Source organism: Apiospora kogelbergensis, assembly GCF_038363985.1.
Source record: "Apiospora kogelbergensis strain CBS 113332 chromosome Unknown utg000008l_segment0_segment0, whole genome shotgun sequence".
Classification (NCBI taxonomy): domain Eukaryota; kingdom Fungi; phylum Ascomycota; class Sordariomycetes; order Amphisphaeriales; family Apiosporaceae; genus Apiospora; species Apiospora kogelbergensis.
Window position 1 is genome coordinate 1456116 of NW_027117425.1, and position 20364 is coordinate 1476479.

The window sequence follows — 20364 nt, forward strand, 5'->3', positions numbered from 1 at the left end:
GATGGAACGGGGGTATAGAATGGAATGATCTTTGGATGTGCGGAGCCTCATGATCATGGTATCTGTCATTGCACCACATGTATTGTCTTTTCTGTCCTTATTATTCACTGTTATCACAGTATACACATCATGTATGGGTAATAGACCCGAAAGTCGATATTGGAATTGAGCAATTAGTTATAGACTCGTCGGCTGCTTTTTGATTTTAGTGTTCCTGTCGCCCCCTTTTGCCGTTTCCCATCTTTCGCCTTGGGTTTGCATGGCTCAGTGTCCAATAGTGTATTGACCACTGCTTTGCGTACAGTATCCTTCGCAAATGTGTTAGTGGTCAGTCTCTCGAGCGTTATCCCGGCGGTTACCTGAATGTTTCCTAACTTATCTAGCAGAATAATCGTTTCAAATCATTGCTCGCTGTGTAAACTGGAGTGCATATTACGGCATGATTTAGCGAGTAATATAAGATACGTAAGTGATGACCAGTGCGTTAATTAGAGAGAGAAGTGCTGTATCTACCTATGCGCCCTCCTTGATTGCAGAAAACTCTGCTGGCTTTCTGTTCTCAGGTCCGCCACTTAGGTGCCCTCTTCTCCAGAAACGCCCGCACGCCCTCCTGCGCATCCTCGGACTGCGCATGCCGCGCCATGACCGCCGCCGCCCACTTGGCCGCCTCCAAATACCCGTCCCCGCGGCCCGCGTGTGCCTCGACTCCCTCCAGCCCCGCGCCGCCGCCGAACCCAGCCTGAGTCCAGAACGCCCACTTGCCGAACGCCTGAGGCTGCGCGGGAATCCGGGTCGCGAGCTTGTTGACGATGACGGCCACGCGCTCCTCGAACGCGAACGTCCCGCCCCTCACCACCTCCATGTTGCTGCTGCCGGAGGGAGGCAGCTCGTAGGCTTGCACAGACTCGCCGAGCGCAAACATGCGGTATCCTAGCCCCAGCCCGAGACGCCGGCTCACCGCGGTCGCGGGTGACGTGCACGGCAGGCCCAGTGCCGACAGGCCAGGGAGCTGGAACCTTGCGCGCTTCGCGCATGCCATGGGCAGGTCCGCGCTCAGGGCCAGCTGGGCGCCCGCCCCGGTCGCGAGGCCCGTCACAACCGACACCACAGGGCCGGGGAAGCGACGGAGGAGGGACATGACCTCGGCGCAGAGCTCAAAGGTTTGCTCTATTTCCTTTCCGGAAGACTGCTCTTGCAGCTCGCTCAAATCATGGCCGGAACAAAAGACGCCCGGGGAATCAAGACAGGTCCGAAGGACCAACACGTGCGGCAGACCGGCACGCTCAGTACGCCACGTTTCGGCGTCAACAAGCCATTTGTTTTGGGGTTCGTCCAGGAGGTCAAGTGTGGCGGGCGTGAAGTCGGGTAAGAGGCGCGGGTAGCCGTCGACGGGCGAGACTGTGTAGGAGTGGAGTTGGTCCCGGAGATTGCGGAGCACGGGGAGGGAGAGGGCGTGGCGCCGCTCGGGGTTGGAGAGGATCAGATAGGCGGCTTTAGGCGGAAGTTTGGGGAGGGGGAGCTTCATGATGTTATTCTAGCCCAGAGCTTCTATGCTTGTTTCCAATTCCTCGGTTTTGTCAATGGGAATGCATAACTAGAAGTTGATCGTACTGCATGTTGGAGAGAGGTTGGAGTTGATGAGCGAGTTGGGGAGGGGTCATGCGGGGGAGAATCCAGGGTGGTACCCCTTGGCAGCGGAAGTTGACACCTGTTGCCTGTCTAACAGAGACGGGCCAAGTCCAGCCAAAGTTTCCAATGTGTCTGCTGTTGAATGATGAGCTGGAGACAGGTACACTTCTCTCAATATATTCATGTGCCCTCGAATTGACCCATAAGCTTCTCTATGTGTACATTTCCTCCAATAAGTTCCCGTACGGCGCCGCGATCTCGCCCGTTCTCCCCCTGAACTGCCATCTTAACGATCCTGCCATCGTCGTCAATAATGAGTCGGCCTGACTTGCCGTCACTCCACTCGAAGCTGATCTGCTTGGCCTCGGCATCCACCGGGCCGAGGTTTTGTATCATGGCAGCATCTGCGTCCGACCCGCTGGTTTGGTGACTGGACAGCTCTGCGGCCTTTTGCAGGTCTCCGATGATGCCCACGCGATTCTGGTAGCGCACGAGCTCTCTCCTCAGAGCTCTGGCGAACCGCGGGAGGTCCTGCTGTTGTTGCTGGAGTTCATCATCGTCGTCGGCGTCGTTGTCAGCACCGCCCTTGCTCGTTTTGGGAGCGGGTAGATGGCGCGATGCGAGACCAGCCAGAGGAACGCAGGGCGGCACTGTGTGGCGGTGGACGCGGAGGTGGCGCGAGTTGGGATATGGCCGATTCAGCATGACATAGTAAGGGCGGACAAACCGCGCCTTGGACATGACCTCGAAGCGCAGACCCAGTACGTTGCCGCTATCTACGGCATTGGGGTCCGGGTCGCGTATCTTCAGCGCCGTGATGGAGGTGCAAGAGCGGTAGAGACATTGCTGCTGATGTGCGACTTGCTCATCGGATTTCTTGAGCAACTCAGCGACATGTCCGGAGTCCAGCGAGTTTACAGTCCTTTTCTTAGATCGGTCCTGCAAAAGCTTGCGTGTGGGATCAGATACCATCAAAGTGCTTGTCTGGATCTTCAACTCCTTTTTCAGGGACTCAACTAGCCATATTGTTAGGATGATGCGACATCGCGCGTAATTGAGCACTCGGCGGGAACTTACCCTGAGCCCGAAGACTTGCAATTTCCTCATCCAGCTGATCCGCAATGGATAAATCGGGCGATTCGTTTCTGGAAGACATAGTCACGAGGCGCTGGCTCTATGGTTTGGGGTTTTTGTTTTGGGTCAGGCCATGTCAGGTTCATGAAGATTGGTTGGTGGATTTGGATGCTGTAAATAGACGGACGGGCTCGCAGTTCACGCGTCGCGGCGTTGCTTGGCCTGCGCTGGCGGCATGCAAGTGCAAGCGAGATCTTATCTTATCGGGTCAGGTGGGCAGTGGGCGCTGTGGGGGGATGATTCGCTTCAGGCTTCGGTGGGCCAGAAGGGCCCTTTTAGGCCTGTCAGCCTGTCCCGGTGCCTGTCCAGGTGCTTGTCTGCAGCACACTCAGGCACCCCTGAGGCAGCAGCGGAGCCTTTGGATGCCTGGCCGGTCCTGGCGCTGTCCCCGACCAGAATGCTTAAATTCTGGGTTAGCGCAAGCTGCAGGTGATTGGGCTCGCTTCCGACCAATGGGCCCCCTCTGAATCGTGAATGTTGTCCTCTCATTCCCTCACGTCTTTTCTTTCTGCTCTGGTCGTGGCAACCCGACGTCAGAAAGAGGGACCATACGGAGTAGACAGGGCATCGAAATCCCTCTTCTTTTTTGCCATCTTCTTTTACCTTCGCACACTCACTCTCTCAAGTTACCTTGCTTACTTTTCAACTCGTTGTAAACTGCTTTGTCTTTCGACCCAACTACCAATACTCGGATTTATTGCTGTGTTTGCCACACCAACCAGCTCCAACAAGCCCTGCACCGTGAAAAGGCCACGGTTGCTACATACGGATACCTTCCTTGCGGACCAACGCCGTTGAGTCATTGACAGGACGCGACTCTCGAGATTCCGGAAAGACTGGGCTTTCCCTCTAGGCAGTCATCGATATCCACTTCAAAGTGCCTCGTCTCAGTGCAATCGATATCGCGTATAAACCCTCGACCCGTCACAACTCCACTTCTCTGTCGCTCCCTCGTACCAATAGACTATACCTTATCTTCCTCCGCGACTGCACATATTCGACAACGTAGATCTCACCTTCGATCCTCCCCGTTCGGTTTCTTCCCTCTTGAGCAGTTGCGCGGCCCGAATCAGAGACTGGTCGCACCAGAAACGAAGTACCTATGGGTGTCAAAACTCGAAGCTCGAAATCTCCAAAGCCCGAGCTGGTCGTTACGACAAGCGGCCGTGAAAACGGAAGCTCCGGCGACGGCACCATGGAAAACCGACGGAAAAACGCCCTGAAGCAGGACTCGGCTCAGGTGACGGAAAACTTGATGGCGCGATCTGCTTTTACCCTGGACGAACCCGTCCCCAAGACCCCGACATTGAACAACCATGGTTTTTTTGAGCTGCCCAAGACCGACCAGAGGAACTTCTTACTGCTCGTCCTGCTCTACTTCCTGCAGGGCATACCAATGGGTCTGGCGCATGGATCGGTGCCCTTCCTCCTGAAGGAGCACTTGTCATACGGAGAGATCGGTATCTTCAGTCTGGCTGGGTACCCATACTCGTTAAAACTGTTATGGAGTCCTATCGTGGATGCGGTATGGAGCCCGCGCTTTGGAAGGAGAAAGAGCTGGATCTTGCCAATCCAACTGCTGTCTGGGTTCGGCATGTTGGTCTTGGGCTCAGTCGTGGAGGGCTGGATGCTTACAACTGGTAAAGCCGGTGGCCCGACCGTCTGGAACTTCACCGGTTGGTGGTTCTTCCTCGTCTTCATGTGTGCGACCCAGGATATTGCCGTCGACGGTTGGGCCCTCACTCTGCTGACCCCTGGCAATGTTTCCTACGCTTCTACGGCTCAAACGGTCGGTCTCACGGCAGGCCACTTCTTGTCGTACACTGTTTTCTTGGCGTTTAACTCGCCCGATTTCGCCAACCGCTGGTTCCGTTCCGTACCTGGCGATCAAGGCATGATGACTCTTGGTGGATACTTGACCTTCTGGGGCTGGGCGTATATCGCCGTCACCATCGGACTTGCGCTTCTCAAGAAGGAGGAGAAGACGAAGAACGAGGACGGGATCTGGGACGTCTACAAGATCATGTGGGGCGTGCTGAAGCTGCGCAATATCCAGACCATCATTATTGTTCACCTGATTGCCAAGATCGGCTTCCAGGCCAACGACGGTGTCACCAATCTCAAGCTTTTGGACAAGGGTTTTGGCAAGGAGAACATGGCTTTGACAGTCCTCATCGACTTTCCCTTCGAAATCGGCCTAGGTTATTACGCGGGCAAATGGTCTCAGGAGTATACACCCATGCGACTCTGGTGCTGGGGATTCATTGGACGTTTAGCGGCAGCTGTGCTTGCGCAGTTCACTGTTAGCATTTTCCCCGCGGGTGGTGTGACCAGCGGGTACATGCTGCTGGTTATCGGCGAACACGTCTTCTCTACCTTCACCAACACCGTTATGTTTGTTGCCATCTCGGCTTTCCACGCTCGAGTGGCTGACCCCGTGATTGGCGGTACTTATATGACTCTTCTTGCTACGTAAGTTCAAACCCCGATAGCCACCAAACGATAGGAACAAGTTTGCTAACATCCTACAAACAGTGTTTCTAATCTTGGCGGAACATTTCCTAAATTCTTCGTCCTCAAGTTGGTTGACTACTTCACCGAAGCTACCTGCCACCCGCCCACTACCAAGCTTGACGCCTCTACTCTGAAGGCGCCACTGGTGACAGCGCCGTTCACCTGCGCTATGCAAGCCGAAAAGGAGCTCTGTGTGAACGGCGGCGGCTCATGCGAGATGCTCAAGGATGGATATTACATTGTCAACATGATCTGCGTCCTCGTCGGCGTGGTGACGTTCGTCATGTACATCCGGCCTAAGGTCTTGCACCTCCAAAGCTTGCCGTTGCGAGCATGGCGTTTGTCGCCTGCTAAATGAAGGGAGCTGTAATGGGAAGGAAACCTAGACTCGTAAAACCCGAGAAACGAACTATCTCATAGAAAATCTATATTATTTGTTCTGTGTGATCTTGACCCCTATTGGAGGTATGGTGCCCTGATAGTTGCTACAAAATGCTGTTAGTGCACGCGCATGTTTGATATATAATGCGTTTTCAGGCAGTGGCGATGAGATCCATTAGCTATATATACAGTTATCTACTCATATATAACTGTTGAATCACTGTTTAATCCACTTAACCTTTCATCCTGTTATATACATCCCTTCAGAATATGACCCAAGGCTTCCACCCCACACTGACCCCTTTAGCGACCATAAATGACAGCAGACTCAGCGCCTGCGTCAGCCCCGTGAAGACGATCAGGCCCCAATACTGGCGGCCGCCGCTGCCCCCAGTCGCCGCTACGATGTTGCCCCCGATGGGAATGCCGACGAGTGTGGCGGCGCTGACGACGGTGTAGCACGTCGCGTAGTAGCGGCCGTAGTGCTGGGTGTGGCAGAGGCGGCCCACGCAGACCGGGGTGATGCTGATGTTGTTGCCCGTGGCGAAGCCGAACAGCACCGCGAAGACCAGGACACCGGCCACGGTGTGGCCCAGGGGCAGCCAGACCACGAAGCAGGCGACGATGGTCAGGAACACGGACAGCATGTTGGAGTTGAACGGGCCGATCCGGTCGGCCCAGTAGCCCGGTAGCGCGCGCCCGAAGACCGAGGCGGCGTTGAGCACGGGCAGCACGACGCCGAAGGCGAAGTGCTCGCCGAAGCCCTGCGCCAGGCTGTAGCTCGAGACGTAGGCCAGTGGGATGAAGAGACCGAGCTCCAGCAGGAAGACGCCGAGGGTCGTGAAGAAGAAGGCGCGGTCCCGGAAGATGCGGAAGTCCGGGTGCGCGCTCGCCCCCGCGGCGGCGGGCAGGCGGCGCCGGATGAAGCAGTTGCACAGCGCGACGAGCAGCATGCACAGGAAGCCAAGGCTGCGCAGGGCCCAGGCCCAGCCCGCGCGGTCGAAGAGCGATTGCAGCATCAGCGGGAAGACGACGCCGCCGAAACCGCCGCCGGTGCTGGCGATGCCTGTGGCCATGCCGCGGCGGGCGCGGAAGAAGTGGCCCACGGCCGTGAAGCAGGGGGTGAAGAGTAGCGAAGTGGAGATGCCGCTCAAGAAGCCGAAGGCTAGCAGGAAGTGCCAGTATTCTATAATTATGTTTTACCCCTTTAGTCTCCGGATATCGTGTGTACCGCGACGCTTGGCTTATACATGGTAACGAAACGGTTCAAACATGCATGCACAAGCAGACAGACAGACCAACAAACAGACGAGAGATAAGGATCTGCGATTAATCAACAGATAGCAATGACTTACTTGTGCAAATACTAGTAAGCATAATTCCCAACACCAGCCCAACGCCCCCCACAAGGACGAGCCACCGGGGTCCGTACTTGTCGAAGACAGGGCCGATATAGATGCCGCAGAAGAAGACGAGAAAGGTGTAGAGCGAGAAGATCCAGCCGATGGTGCCCTCATCGTAATCGGACAGCTGGTGGATGGCCACGTAGGTCTGAAACGTTGCGATCGAGTTCATGATGCCCGCGGCTGCGAACAGGCCGCACCAGCACCCAAAGACGACGAGCCAGGCCGCCAGGCCGCCTTCGGGATAGGTCTCCTCGCCTAGGAGCGTTCTGGGACGGCTTCCGTCGGCTTCTTCTTCCGACTTCCCATCATTACCAGCTGCTCGCTGCTGTTGCTGTTGCCTAGAGGGTGGCTCGCTCTCTTGCACAACAAAAAGCTGCGGGTTTGGGTTGTTGTTGATGCTATATCCCCTCTCTAGACTTGGCAACCGTTGCAGGTCAGCCTGCGGCTCCTGGGAGCCTACATCCGAATGTTTTTCAAACTCCATTATCCGGGAGGCGTCGAATCACGATCACGGGCCAATGAATAACTGTCATAAATAACGATTATTGTGACAGCAACTGCAGCTGCAGAAGATATATGAGTGCTTGAAGCGTATATATGAGCTACTATAATACCTACACAAGACACTATTATTATTATGACGAAGGCGGTGACAACCTATTATGTATGTTGGCTCCAGCCTAGCCCTCAACGGGTGGCGACGGGCCCCAGAATGGTCCTCAAAAGGGGTGGGACGAAGCACGGAAGCCGTTACCGGAGACGTGGAGAAGAGGGAAGCGCTAAATCCATTCGTGGGCGCGCCCTTCAACCCCCACCACGGCAAAGAGCCGGTGAGACTGGACAGTGAAGGGTGGAAGATGGGTGGTAGGAAAGCCACTTCGGAACAACCAAGCCGGAGGATTAACGACGACCTTCCTCTCAGGGATAAAGTACGATTTGTCATCTCCGGCCTCCCCTCACCCTCGGGAAGGAATCCGGTTCTCTTGCAAAGAGCCGGAGTTTTCGGAAATGCATAAAGTATGTCTCGTGTGCCATAGGCCACTAGTCGATATCAAATATGGCGGAATGCGGGTGGTATCGTGGCTCTGTTCAAGTGTGTTCGTCGGGCATGATTTGTTATGGTTTAGGTGTTTTGTCAGTCCATGATAGAAAGTCGGAGTAACTTAGCTACCATATTCATTGGTCATCCTCGTCTTCTACATCTTCGACGGTGGCAGTCAGAGGTCCTGGGTTGTTGCTGGGATTGGTGCTCTTGAGATAGCCTTCCGCTTCTAGACGATCGGCCTCTTCTGGCTCGAGCAAACCGCCTTGCCCCTTTCCTTTGTCGATCTTCATCCGCACAGCCGCGGGCATGAAGGCACTGACAGCTTCCTTTCTGAGATCACGTATAACGGGTTTGGCTTCGTAGACAGCCTTGACTTCCACTGGAGGGGCCCGAGTCGCCTGTGTCTGTGTCTGTTCCTGTCCAGGGGCGCGGCGCTCCTTGTCGCCTCCCAGGGGAGTTTCGTTGGGGTTCGTCCGCTTGGCCCGGCGCTTGGCGTACCACTGGTCCATCATCTCTTTCGGAATGGGGGGCGGCGTGTCGCGCGGCATCGGTATGCTCTTGACGTCGTCCGGCACGTCGCTGTCGCTGCTCGAGGCCTCCTCGGCGTCTCTCCTCCGCTTCCCCAACACACCATCACGGCCTTGCCCGTGGCGAGGACCGTCGCGGCCGAACGTGGGTGCTTTGTCGCCCAGCGCCTCACGCGCCTTCTTGACCGCCTTCAAGTCAGCCTCGAGGCTCTCGAGCACGGACTCCTCATGTTTGGTGAGCTTCCCTCCGCTGGCGGTTATCTTCTTTAGGTCGTCGACCTGTTTTTGTATGCGTTCGGGGTTGCGCTTCGCGAGCTTCTCGTTTCTTCGTGCGGTGGCCTCTTGTTTGCCTAGAGTGTTGAGGAGTGGTTAGCATCGCATATGTACCCGTAGATGCGTGCTCCGGCGGTATGGAGATCGGTGCATCGGTGCGTTAGTGCGAACCTTTCTTAACTTCTTTCGCCTTGTCAGCTTTGCGCTGGGCTTGGACGGGGTTGAAATTGCGCTCCTTTCCCATGGCGGACGTGAGATTGCGAAACAGCGGTAAACGCGATGGAGTTCGTGGTGATGGCCAGGAGCTGTCTCTTTGAGTGGATTGTAAAGTTGGGCAAAAGAGCGCTCTGATTATGGATGGGGCTATCTCTCTAATCGATGTACATATGTATGTATGTATGTACGTATGTAGGTATGCAGTGCCTACATACATACAGATTACGGATCCGCAGCCTTGCAGCCCATTGCGCAAGCTAGAGTTTCGGAAGGTGCCACACGTACGAGGACAGTGGACTGTGGACAGGCAAAGACAGGCAAGACAGGACAGTACACAAAGTGAGGGGCAGCGCATTTGTTTACATTCGCATCTTCGTGCGTGTATCCCACCAGCCATCAACACGGTCGCGTCGAGAATACCCGATTGGGATTCTTGTTTGGATGCCAAGTTTGCAATCCCGCATCCTGTTCGGATGCTACACAAGCTCTCTCTAGTTCGGCCGAGCCGTCTTAGTTTGCACAGTAGCAGTGCTACCTGCCAACCTGCCAACCTGCCAACCTTAGCTCCCCATCGACGGGGGCAGGCACAGGCACAGGCACAGCTGCTAACAATAACGAACATTCAATTTGCTTGTTCTGGCACTCCTGGTCGCTACCGGGACGACAAGCCCCCCCTGTCCTGCAGCCGGCCATCAATGCTGTTATTGCCCCGCCAAATAATCGCAAATCCATTCCATCTGATCGGGTACCAATCCATACACAAACCCACCACCAAACTGACATAGGTTTAGTCCTCAGTCGCATCATCATCCCGGGGAATACATATACATAGATAGATCGTGGATACATACTAGATCCCTTGGTCGCTCTCCCGCTCCTTGCACTTCCTCCCCTCCTCCCCTCCTCCCCTCCCCTCTCTTCCATCTATCTATCCTCTTGTCTCCCGCTATTGATTCGTTGCGCTTCAAGCCATCCCCTCTTCTTCCACTGGCGCGCTATCGTCAGCCTTCTAGGAAGCAAAGCTGGTAACCGGCCGAGCCAACCCTGCTACCAGCCTTCCCCACCATACCTGCTTGACGTCGCCGCTGGTTGATAGCCATGGCGAGCTTCATCTCTAGTATGTTTCCGGGCCAGGGCAAAGACCTCAAATCTGCGGCGTCAAACCGGCCTGGCACTCCCACACAAAACAGCTTCATCACCCCAGTGTCGACTCCTCAGGGCAGCCCCAGCAAGAAGACTGTCCCGCCGGGCGCCAATGACCTGCCGTCGACATTCGACAATGCCATGAAACTCGGTGCCAACAATGGCCTCGACAGCCCCCTCAAATTGCGACCACAGGTTGGACCCAGTCCTCTATCCCCCGTCAGGAGCAATCTACTTCCCACAGACGACAGCTATTTCAGTAATGGCTCCCCGGTTGACGACAGCATCGTCCACAAGCAGAACAGCTCCCCCGGAAGCCCGTTGAAGAAGCAGGAACAGGAGAACACGCCCCCTTCGCGTATCCCAAGAGCGTCGACTGCGGCTGTGGAGTCCCCCTACACTCATAACCAAGCCGCCATCTCCCGCCACGAGATTTACGGGCTGCGGGAGGGCAGACCTCACACTCCCACAACAAACAAGAAGTTCAACACTTCTCGTGGCCTAACGCCGGAAGAGCTCGAGATCTTGAAGAAGCCGAATGTGCGCCGCATGGTCAATGTTACTCAGTTGTACTTCCTCGACTACTACTTTGACTTGCTCACGTACGTTGGCTCGCGCCAAACCCGATTCAACAACTTCAAGGAAGAAGTTCCGCCCCCGCCTGAAACCGACGACGAGACTTATAAGCAGCTGTGGACCAAGTACAAGGGTAGAGAGCGAGCAAACTTGCGAAAGCGTCGGGTTCGTCTTCGACAGGGCGATTTCCAAATCCTCACCCAGGTCGGACAAGGTGGCTATGGTCAGGTCTATCTTGCGCAGAAGAAAGACACCAAGGAGGTGTGCGCATTGAAGGTCATGAGCAAGCGCTTGCTGTTCAAGTTGGACGAGGTCCGCCACGTCTTGACCGAGCGAGACATTCTTACCACGGCCAAGAGTGAATGGCTAGTCCGCCTGCTGTACTCTTTCCAGGATGACAAGAGTATCTATCTTGCGATGGAATATGTGCCAGGTGGGGACTTCAGAACGCTGCTCAACAATACGGGCGTACTGTCCAACCGCCACGCCCGCTTCTACATCGCCGAGATGTTCTGCTCCGTCGATGCGTTGCACCAGCTTGGGTACATCCATCGAGATCTGAAGCCCGAGAACTTCCTGGTCGATTCTACCGGCCATGTCAAGCTGACAGACTTTGGACTGGCAGCCGGCATGCTGGCACCTGCCAAGATTGAGTCTATGCGTGTCAAGCTTGAGAAGGCATCGGCGACCAGTGTGCCTTTTGGCAAGCCAATGGACCAGCGAACCATTGCTGAGCGCCGAGATGGCTACCGATCGATGCGCGAGAAGGATGTCAACTACGCGAAGTCTATAGTAGGATCGCCTGACTACATGGCCCCTGAGGTGCTGCGTGGCGAAGAATACGATTACACGGTTGATTACTGGAGTTTGGGATGTATGCTCTTCGAGGCTTTGACAGGGTTCCCCCCTTTCGCTGGCTCTACAGCGGACGAGACTTGGCGCAACCTCAAGCACTGGAAGGAGGTGCTCAAGCGACCTGTCTGGGAGGATCCGAACTATTTCCTCAGCAACAGAACCTGGAATTTCATCACAACGTAAGAGCCCACGATTGTCATTATTACTGATTGATTTATTGACCCTTCTTTTAGGTGTATCAACTCCAGATCCAAGCGCTTCTCCAACATCAAAGATATTTGTGAGCATCAATACTTTGGTGAAGTGGACTGGGAAACGCTGAGGCAGACCAAGGCGCCGTTCGTGCCCGAGCTGGACTCGGAGACGGACGCCGGCTACTTTGATGACTTCACCAACGAGGCTGACATGGCCAAGTACAAGGAGGTCCATGAAAAACAACAGGCCCTTGAGACTATGGCGGAGCGGGAAGAGGACATGGCCAAGTCCCTCTTCGTTGGATTTACCTTCCGCCACCGCAAGACAACCGAGGAGGGCAGCCCCCGGAAACCTATCCAGACTGATGGGACCTTCGGAACGATGCTGTAGCGTCAGCATCCGTTTTCAAAGTTCGTGAGGCGGTAACATGTTGCCGCAGCGCTTACGAGAGCTGATTTGGGTGTGGCGTGGAGAGCGTGGCGAAAGCTGCCAGAGTTCCTACGCATGCAGGGACGTAATGATGAATTGAGACGAGATGTATTTTTGGGCAGTCGGCCCCTTCTTTGAGTTCTTCTTCTATTCTCAGTCTTACTAGGGTTTAAGCTTTTTGGGGTCCTACACCCCAGTTGCCGGAGTTATGGGTTGAAAGGGGCCTAAACAAGGGGCTTTGGCAAAGCATGCTTCTTTTTCATCCATATGCGATACGTGTGTGCTGGGCCAACGCAGGATAATGAAGGCCAGGGGCCGAACAGGCAGGTAGACCTCGGGAGGGTCAGCTGAGGACTAAGGTCGTGATACTTGACCATCATGTATAACAGTGTTGTAATGAATTACAATTTTCCGTACCACGCCCTTGGGACCCTTTACTTCTATTTTTATCGTGAACATAACTCATGACGATTTGTCACCCGATGATTGTCGCAATGGCGATGATGTTTGGTCGTGTATTCAATCCTTTCATCCGATGATTCACTCGAAGCCCGTTGCCAAACGAGGCGGTGGGACGAGAGGAGAGGGAGGCTGGAAAGTCTGCAATTTACAATAGTCGTCACCACCATCAGGCTGCCCTGCTGTACTTGGTTCAGATTGGCGGTCTTATGTTCCGAAAAAGCTCAAGCCCGAGACTTATACAAGCCTCCAGCGAACGCAATGCTCCCTAGGGATGACACGGCTTGATGATGCCCAAGACATCAGACAAGACAGCAGGACTTGGCTCGGCCAATCGGTCCATGCGATCTACACCTGCTCCAACCAAGTAAGTGCCTCTCATTGCGTCTCGGGACCGGTGCGTCCTCCGCCTCGTCCTATAGCAAGCCTGGACCCACAGTCCGGACTACCCCAACCTCGAGGTGTTCCTGAAGGGCGAGGGGGCCAAAGCTTACGCCGAGCCACTCCCACAACTCTATCCAAACCTCTGGAAACATGATGCGATTTTCTAGTGGGAGCTACTTCTAGCGGGCGAAACCAACGGTTTTTTCTTTTGTTGTGCGAATCGACCTGCAAGCGAACAGCCTGACCTCCCTGCATATGTCCTGTCCGCCTGACGGAACAAGCATGCAGTGGAACACCGTTCGCCACGTAGCTAAAGGGGGCTTTGCTCCTCTGTTTGTATGTCGTCCCAGATGCCGACACGCCGATACACCGACCTCCCCTCTTCCTCTCGGTGGTCCTTCTGCTTGAGACGTATAGTCGGTAGCCTTGGTAGTAGAGCCCATGCCCAATACGGGCACTGCCTGGCGACGCAACACTTTTCCTACCTCGTTGGCGCATTGGCTTTCCAAACGCCGCGCGCCGGCCCTGCATAAGCATACGCAGCTAGCACTTACACACAGATGAAGACAGAAGAAAGTGTAGTACAACCTTTGCGCAGCCTTCTGCTGTGTCGTTATGATGTAGAAGACGACGCGCGGCTCACGGAAAGAAGATCCTTCCAGCTTCCATGCCCCAAGAAGAGAGACACAGCCCTAGGGAGCTTGTTCTATACTTACTTACTCGGTGGCACCAAGTTTTGTGCTATAACTTCTCCATGTGCATAGCGTCATGCAGTCTTCCCTCTGTTTATTTGTTGACACAGGGAAGAGGTTAACCCTATGGTAGTGGCGCTGCTCCTCCCGCCCTGATGGACGAGGAACTTACGTGTCCCGTCGTAGTCGCACCTCTTCAGCTTTGCTCAGTCTACTCGGGATGGACATGATGATGATGATGACGTCCAATAGAGAGAGGCTTGAGCCTTCTTCCTTTTCCGCGCATCCTTGTACCCACACGATCTGACACATGCCGGCCTCGTGCATCGATTCCCGGAACAAGGAAGGGAAGTGAGAAAGTCATATAAGTATGTGTCTCTCACCCCCAACCACCCTGATCCCATCCCCACAATCCTATATCAACAGTCACATCACCATACACTCTCAAGTGTTTGCCAATAGATCAACTCCAACAACAACAAATACATCATCAAAACAAACAGCAAACATGAAGACTTCTACTGTGGTCGCCGCACTGGCACCTTCTGCCGTCTCGGCAGATTGGTGGGGTGGAGCTCCTGAATGCGCTGTAAGTAATCCCTCTACGACACCACTACGATTCGATTTCATACGGCAGAAGTTATCTGGCTGACATAATGTTCCCTTCAGCAATCCTGTCTTTCTTCAGCCTACGCTTCAGCCACTGCAAGCGCCACCTCGGCCAACAACGGCGGCGCCCCCTACTGGCCGGCGCAGTCCGACTACTGCAACGCGGACAAGGGCAACAAGATCTCGTCCTGCATGGCCGACGGCTGCAAGTCCACCCCCACGGCGGTCAGCAGCTACGCTAAGCTGAGCTCGTCACTCTGCTCGCAGTGGGCCTCCTGCACGGCGGCCGGCTCCACGGGCGTCCACACCGTGACCCTGCCGGGCGGTCCCGTGACCTGGGGCGCCCCCGGCGGCTGGGGTCCCAACAACGGCCCCAACAGCGGCTCCAAGAACTTCGGCGGCCCGGGCGGCATGAACGGCGGAGGCAACTGGGCGAACGGCCAGAACGGCGGCTTTGGCAACAACGCCCAGTGGTCCGAGTGGGCGAGCGCGTACTCCGGATCCAAGACGTGGACGGGCGGCGTGGTGACGGTGACGGGCTGCATGGGCGACGGCTCGCCCTGGTTCTCGGGCCCCGGCTGCGGCTGGAACCAGCACGGCGGCTTCAACGGCTGGGTCGGCTGGGGCAACGGCTGGAAGTGGGGCGCCACCACGACCAACACCGTCACCATCACCACGACCGACGCCGCCAATAACAACGCCGTCTCCACCTTCACCGGCCTGGCCACCGTCGCTGCGGCCATCAGCGGCGACCTGACCACCTCGACCACGCTCGGCGTCGCTACCTCTACCTCTTCCGCGACCGGCAACGGTGCTGCCCGCGTTGGTGGGTCGCCCGTTGGTGGCTCCGAGGGCAGCATGATCACGGGTATGATGGGCATCGGGCTCGGTGCCGTCATTGTTATTGCTGGCATGTTGTAAGAGTCGTATGACCAATTGTCCATGCCTCTTACTTGGCTATCGCCACCTCCCTTCCCTCTATGGACCTTCTCTCCCTTGTGACAAATCATCAATAGGGGCGAGGAGGTTTGTATTTGTCTTATGATTTTGCGAAGGGTGCACGCACCTGTCGTTCCCTCCTTTCTATCATAGCATTTGTTTGCTGCTTCTGTTGCTGTCATTTCTGAGCTTTTGTATTTTTGGTCGAGCCGTTTGAGCGGTGGAGGAAGCAATATATGCAGACTGTACATAGAGGAGGCGGTATAGATGGACATGATGTAACTTCGTTGGTCGTTGTTTCTCTCTCCATGGGTGGTTGTGGGGTTGCGGAAATAGTTAAATCACTAAAATATAATATTTCCAACAGTACCATCTCACCCGAACCTATTTGAACAATGTTTGTTGCGACGTGACGTTGAAGTAATTAGTCGTTACATTGTTTGGCCCTAGACTATTTACACGAATACAACTTATCCGGGAAACCCCCTTATATCTGTTACGATTCAGCAGTAATCCCCACGCAGTAGCTGTCCTCTGTTGCTTACTTGCGCTTCTCATGTTCCGCCGTCCGCCGCATAGGATCAGTATCCCACGGCAACGTCGGGCTCTCCATCAAGATGCTCGTCCCAACCGTTGTCGCACTTGCCGGGCTCTTGTCATCATCACCACCATCACTACCATGCCTCTTTTTCCCAGAACCTTCGCTCCCCAGTATTGATTTCCAGTACCTCGAGTCGAACTCGGACAGCTCACCGGGTGTAATGGGCGGTAGACTCGGTATCTTTGGCTGCCTCCCATCGTGGTGACGATCCAAGTAGACCATGCCCCCACCGTGTCGTCATTATTGTCTGGGGAGGCAGCCGCAGCTCGCGGTGGTGGTGGTTGCGTCGTCCTCGTTTTCAACGGCGGTATGGGCTTCACCCCCGACCCGTTTCCTTCTTCATCATCCCCGTCGTACTCGAGCGTCTTGTCTAGGTAGCTTTCGGGTATCGACATTGTCGCGCCTGGCGAGTTTGCCAGAGCGGCTTCGAAGGTGGCGGCACTTTCGCGACGCGGCGGGCGCTGCGGTGGTTGCAATGGTTGGTCCGCCCCTCCAGCTCCCAATCGACCTCCTCCGCGCCCCCGACCACCGCAGCGGCAGCAGCAACGATCCGCTTCTTCTTACTCGACGGAGTAGGCGGCAGGGGTGCTGTGGGAGGTGGTGCGTATGGTGTTGAGATGCGGCGTCTGTGCCAGGCGCGCTCGCCCAGGCCTCCTGGTGGTACCGCGACCTGATCTGGCGTTTGCGTCATGGGACTCACCGGAACGGACTGCGCCGCCGCCATGTCGGCCGTTCGTCGCCATTGCACTGCAGAACTGGAGCCCACAGCGGGCGGGGTCCTTAGGCCGACGGGGACGGAGACTTGGCCTAGTAGCGCGGAGAAGAGGCTGTCTCGCTGGGCCTGCTGTTCGTCACCGCCTGTCGTGTTGTGGTTGCCGGTGGTGTGGTTGTAAGAGTGCTGTCGCTGTTGACTATGATAGTAGCTAGCCGGGTCCTTCCCTCCGCTTTCCAGCGCCGGCGTTGTGGGGACCAGGACCCCGTCCGTCGTGAGCCGGACGTCCTTGCCGTTGCGAAAGGCGTCGCCGACAACGAGGATGCTTGGTGGGCGGTGATGGTAGCTCCTCGTCCTCTGGCGGCCGCGGCTGGGACTCCGCTCGTAAAAAATGCCCCTGTTGCTATCGTCGTTGTCGTCCTCCTGGCCACCTCCCTTCTTGTTGCGCGCGAGCACCATGGCGGCGACGCGGGCATCTTGTTCGACCCGCCGCTTCTTGTACGCCCGGAAGCAGAAGAACAGGAGCGCGCCGATGAGAATGGCGCCCGACATAGAGCCCGAGATGGCAGCGACAGTCGCGGTGGATGCCGGGGCCGGTGGTTTGTCGCCGCCGCTGTTCATCATGCCCTCGAAGGCTGGGGGGTGAGACGGTGCCGGGGTCGTCGATGGTGTGAGTGCCCCCATGCCGATTCCAGGTGCTTTGGCGGGCGCACTAAGGGAGCTCTCCAAGGTTGAGGAAAGTCGAGTCGTCGCGGGCGATGATGATGATGACGATGACGACGACGACGACAACGGTGACGACGATGAGGACTTGTCCTTGCCGGTTGATGACTTTTGCGTGGCAGATATGAGACTGTATATTGCGAAAGCGTCCTTTCCACCACACGAGAGTCTGGGATCACCGGGGCAGGCGGCGGTGCAGTCGTCGTCTGACAGCTTGGCTGCTTCAGGAGAGAGATGCGTTACACAGAAACATTCACTGGAAGGCGTATTAGTATAAGCAATATGTGTATAGTCCTGAACGTATAGAGCAGTGTCTAACACCCCGGTTTCGGTGCAATACATACCTTCCATTCTTGAGCCCAGCGTACATGAACCGATCTGCCGCCTTGTCGGGTGATGATAACGAAGCGCACCCTTGCAAACAGGAAGCCGCCGTGGCATTCTTCGCATCCAGCGAGGGTGGGCTCGCATACTCTTTTCCTTGCCAGAGGGATGTACACCATCAAAGCCGGTATGTCCATAGCATCCTACTAGGGAGTATGTCGAGTCCCCAGGGGCCAGTGTCGGCTTGTAAGCGATGGTGATGGTGACGGTCCGAGTAGCAGTCTTATCATTGTGCTTGGTAGGCGGCGGACCGATCTCGAGAATCTCGGACGTCGACACTCCGGGAAGCGGCGGTGGCGGACTCGTTCTTGAGCTTTGGTTGACTATGTCATCGCCATCGACAGCCTGGCCGACGCCCAGTGACGGTGTCCACAGAATGAAGGACAGGCTGATACCAAAGACTCCCTGGATGCAGAACCGTCTGAGGCTGAAGCAGTTTATGTTCGTTGTTGACATGGCCGATATGTCTTATCGACGTGACCTAGTATACCAGTGGTACATGGTTGATCCATTACGAAGAATGGTGTCCCTCCGGGAGAGATAGAGCAGCAAGACATATGTCATTTCCCCCTGTTGTTGCCTTCCCATGTCCTACGCATGCCTTATGCCTCGACAAAGGTATAGTCGTGGACAATGGCGGCGGGACAAAGGCGTCAGCGTCAGCGTAGACATGGTAGCCGCATTCGATCTTTCAACTCAGCCCATCGCCATAATGAGGGTGGAATCATTGCCACTAGAGGTATCAATCGGACCATTTTCCATCATCGGGTTGTTCACGATCTTGTGGCCATTCGTGGTAAAGCCTACTCCAGTACCGAGAAGTCGCGTGGCCATTTGCCGTATCAAGAGCAGGCATTTCTGACAGCAACTCCCAAGAACTACGGGGTTTAGAATGTCCAGAACCAACTGCCTTTATTACATACTTCTTATCATCATCAGGCACAGAGGGTGAAACAAAGCAATGTGCACAGCACTGATAAGATATCTTTTACGCGGACACACGCATATAACAAACGCATACAAGATAAGGGATTCGATACTATCACTGAGGGCGGCACGCAATCCGCGGCTCTGATAGCATCATGGCCTTTCCATTGCTACTGGAGCCAGACTTGGTACGCAAATCTTACCCGCTTGTGTAAGATTGATAGATACGACGGTATCAATCAAATAGGACGTTTGGTGTTGGCGAAGATAGCCCTCAGTTGTCAAACCCGACGTGCAGTAGCATTCGCGTCTGGGGGATTTGGATGGGTGAAGATAAGCTTCAAACATGCTCCAGGGTATATGGCGAGGGCCGGCCAGCATTTGGCACAACAATGCCTTTCTGGCCTGATAGGGACTTGAATCTTCATCATCTGGGGATTCGTGTTGATTGGACCATGTATGTGTGCAGCAGGATCTTGGTCCCATAAGACGTGTTGTCGATCCCAGGTGTCACCTGCCGCATTGATTCTACAGCGTAATTACTTCAATAACAGATAGGGACTTGGCATGAGATAAGACAAAGAACACAGAACGAAGGGGAACGGCCACTTCTCTTAAAGCATGGGCTTCTCTCTCCTCCCTTTGTCTTTTGTCTGGTGTCTCGGAATGGTACTACTTGTCCATCCCGAACCGATGCACTCCAACGGCTCGACCGACTATGGGCAGGCCGTCTGCTTGGATAAAACGATCAGCGCCCACGCACGCACACACAGGACGCACCTACATACGAAACACTCACACCCACCCATCCACGCCGACAGCCACCCCCGCGAGCTGCTCTCCCAGAACAACTTTTGCTGGGAGGCTTGTTCTTTCGCTATACTCGATGCGGAATCCGCGGCATCGCATATGACTGCCACTCGACTTCCCGTCTCCCGCGACCGAAGGAACATGACCTCCTCCACATGGGTGGACAAGCGATCGAACCGATGCGACCCCCGCGCCCGCCAAATTATTGTTTTGATGATTCCCTCCCGTGCATAAGTACATCCAAGATCGAATGAGGAAACCGTGCCAGGACCGTACGGTCGCGTGTGGAAGAAGTGGTGGCAGTGGTTGATGATGATTGGGATTGGGGGGGGGATACTCCGTGGTGACCCCCGCGTCAGACCTACTCGGCTGACGAATTCACTGTATTTTGTTGGCTGGTAAACCACCCACGCCCGCGCCACGGCTTGCTGCGACACGAACGACCATTGGCCGTTCAGGTTTCGAATGAACCCCAATAACATGACTGGAAGCGGCAATGGACTCCGTGAGCACACCACACTGAATGATGAGCCGGATTTTAGTTCTCTCGTTTAATAAAGGCCGCATGAGGGACATGGCTCCTCGGACAACTTCTGATTCCCTCCGGGGGGAGGGGCCATGGTGGCCTAGAATCCAGTCTTTGGCACACTCGCTACTGCATCCTGAACTCGAAAGGGCATTGCGGGCACGCAACGAAATGGGACTCCAGGTGAGGGTCATGAAACGATCATGTCCGTCCGGGGATCATGTCTGATTATTCCTTCTCGGATTTACAACGTTTACCCCCTCCCCCAGCCCGAC

At 55.4% G+C, this 20364-nt stretch overlaps 10 protein-coding genes across 10 annotated transcripts; 5 read left to right on the top strand and 5 right to left on the bottom strand.

Moving 5' to 3' along the window:
• Positions 1–559: 559 nt before the first annotated feature.
• On the bottom strand, positions 560–1525 carry PG998_012445 (uncharacterized protein; the record flags this gene model as incomplete). The annotated part of the gene is made up of 1 exon (XM_066879261.1): positions 560–1525. The coding sequence occupies one exon, from the start codon at positions 1523–1525 to the stop codon at positions 560–562; it is 966 nt and encodes a 321-aa protein (XP_066725645.1).
• Positions 1526–1809: 284 nt separating this feature from the next.
• PG998_012446 (uncharacterized protein) lies at positions 1810–2785 on the bottom strand (the record flags this gene model as incomplete). The annotated part of the gene is made up of 2 exons (XM_066879262.1): positions 1810–2645; positions 2707–2785. 2 exons carry the CDS (start codon positions 2783–2785, stop codon positions 1810–1812), a joined length of 915 nt encoding a protein of 304 aa, XP_066725646.1.
• A 1080-nt stretch (positions 2786–3865) lies between these two features.
• PG998_012447 (acetyl-coenzyme A transporter 1) lies at positions 3866–5635 on the top strand (the record flags this gene model as incomplete). Its single annotated transcript, XM_066879263.1, has 2 exons — positions 3866–5235; positions 5299–5635. The coding sequence occupies 2 exons, from the start codon at positions 3866–3868 to the stop codon at positions 5633–5635; spliced, it is 1707 nt and encodes a 568-aa protein (XP_066725647.1).
• A 286-nt stretch (positions 5636–5921) lies between these two features.
• PG998_012448 (Riboflavin transporter MCH5) lies at positions 5922–7548 on the bottom strand (the record flags this gene model as incomplete). The annotated part of the gene is made up of 2 exons (XM_066879264.1): positions 5922–6844; positions 7014–7548. 2 exons carry the CDS (start codon positions 7546–7548, stop codon positions 5922–5924), a joined length of 1458 nt encoding a protein of 485 aa, XP_066725648.1.
• Positions 7549–8240: 692 nt separating this feature from the next.
• Positions 8241–9153, bottom strand: PG998_012449 (uncharacterized protein; the record flags this gene model as incomplete). The annotated part of the gene is made up of 2 exons (XM_066879265.1): positions 8241–8986; positions 9081–9153. The coding sequence occupies 2 exons, from the start codon at positions 9151–9153 to the stop codon at positions 8241–8243; spliced, it is 819 nt and encodes a 272-aa protein (XP_066725649.1).
• Positions 9154–10223: 1070 nt separating this feature from the next.
• On the top strand, positions 10224–12284 carry PG998_012450 (protein kinase DBF20; the record flags this gene model as incomplete). Its single annotated transcript, XM_066879266.1, has 2 exons — positions 10224–11878; positions 11933–12284. 2 exons carry the CDS (start codon positions 10224–10226, stop codon positions 12282–12284), a joined length of 2007 nt encoding a protein of 668 aa, XP_066725650.1.
• Positions 12285–13072: 788 nt separating this feature from the next.
• On the top strand, positions 13073–13333 carry PG998_012451 (uncharacterized protein; the record flags this gene model as incomplete). The annotated part of the gene is made up of 2 exons (XM_066879267.1): positions 13073–13149; positions 13222–13333. 2 exons carry the CDS (start codon positions 13073–13075, stop codon positions 13331–13333), a joined length of 189 nt encoding a protein of 62 aa, XP_066725651.1.
• A 1033-nt stretch (positions 13334–14366) lies between these two features.
• PG998_012452 (uncharacterized protein) lies at positions 14367–15388 on the top strand (the record flags this gene model as incomplete). Its single annotated transcript, XM_066879268.1, has 2 exons — positions 14367–14447; positions 14528–15388. 2 exons carry the CDS (start codon positions 14367–14369, stop codon positions 15386–15388), a joined length of 942 nt encoding a protein of 313 aa, XP_066725652.1.
• A 989-nt stretch (positions 15389–16377) lies between these two features.
• Positions 16378–18282, bottom strand: PG998_012453 (uncharacterized protein; the record flags this gene model as incomplete). The annotated part of the gene is made up of 3 exons (XM_066879269.1): positions 16378–17698; positions 17787–17856; positions 17916–18282. 3 exons carry the CDS (start codon positions 18280–18282, stop codon positions 16378–16380), a joined length of 1758 nt encoding a protein of 585 aa, XP_066725653.1.
• A 1092-nt stretch (positions 18283–19374) lies between these two features.
• PG998_012454 (uncharacterized protein) lies at positions 19375–19797 on the top strand (the record flags this gene model as incomplete). Its single annotated transcript, XM_066879270.1, has 1 exon — positions 19375–19797. The coding sequence occupies one exon, from the start codon at positions 19375–19377 to the stop codon at positions 19795–19797; it is 423 nt and encodes a 140-aa protein (XP_066725654.1).
• Between the last annotated feature and the right edge of the window lie 567 nt (positions 19798–20364).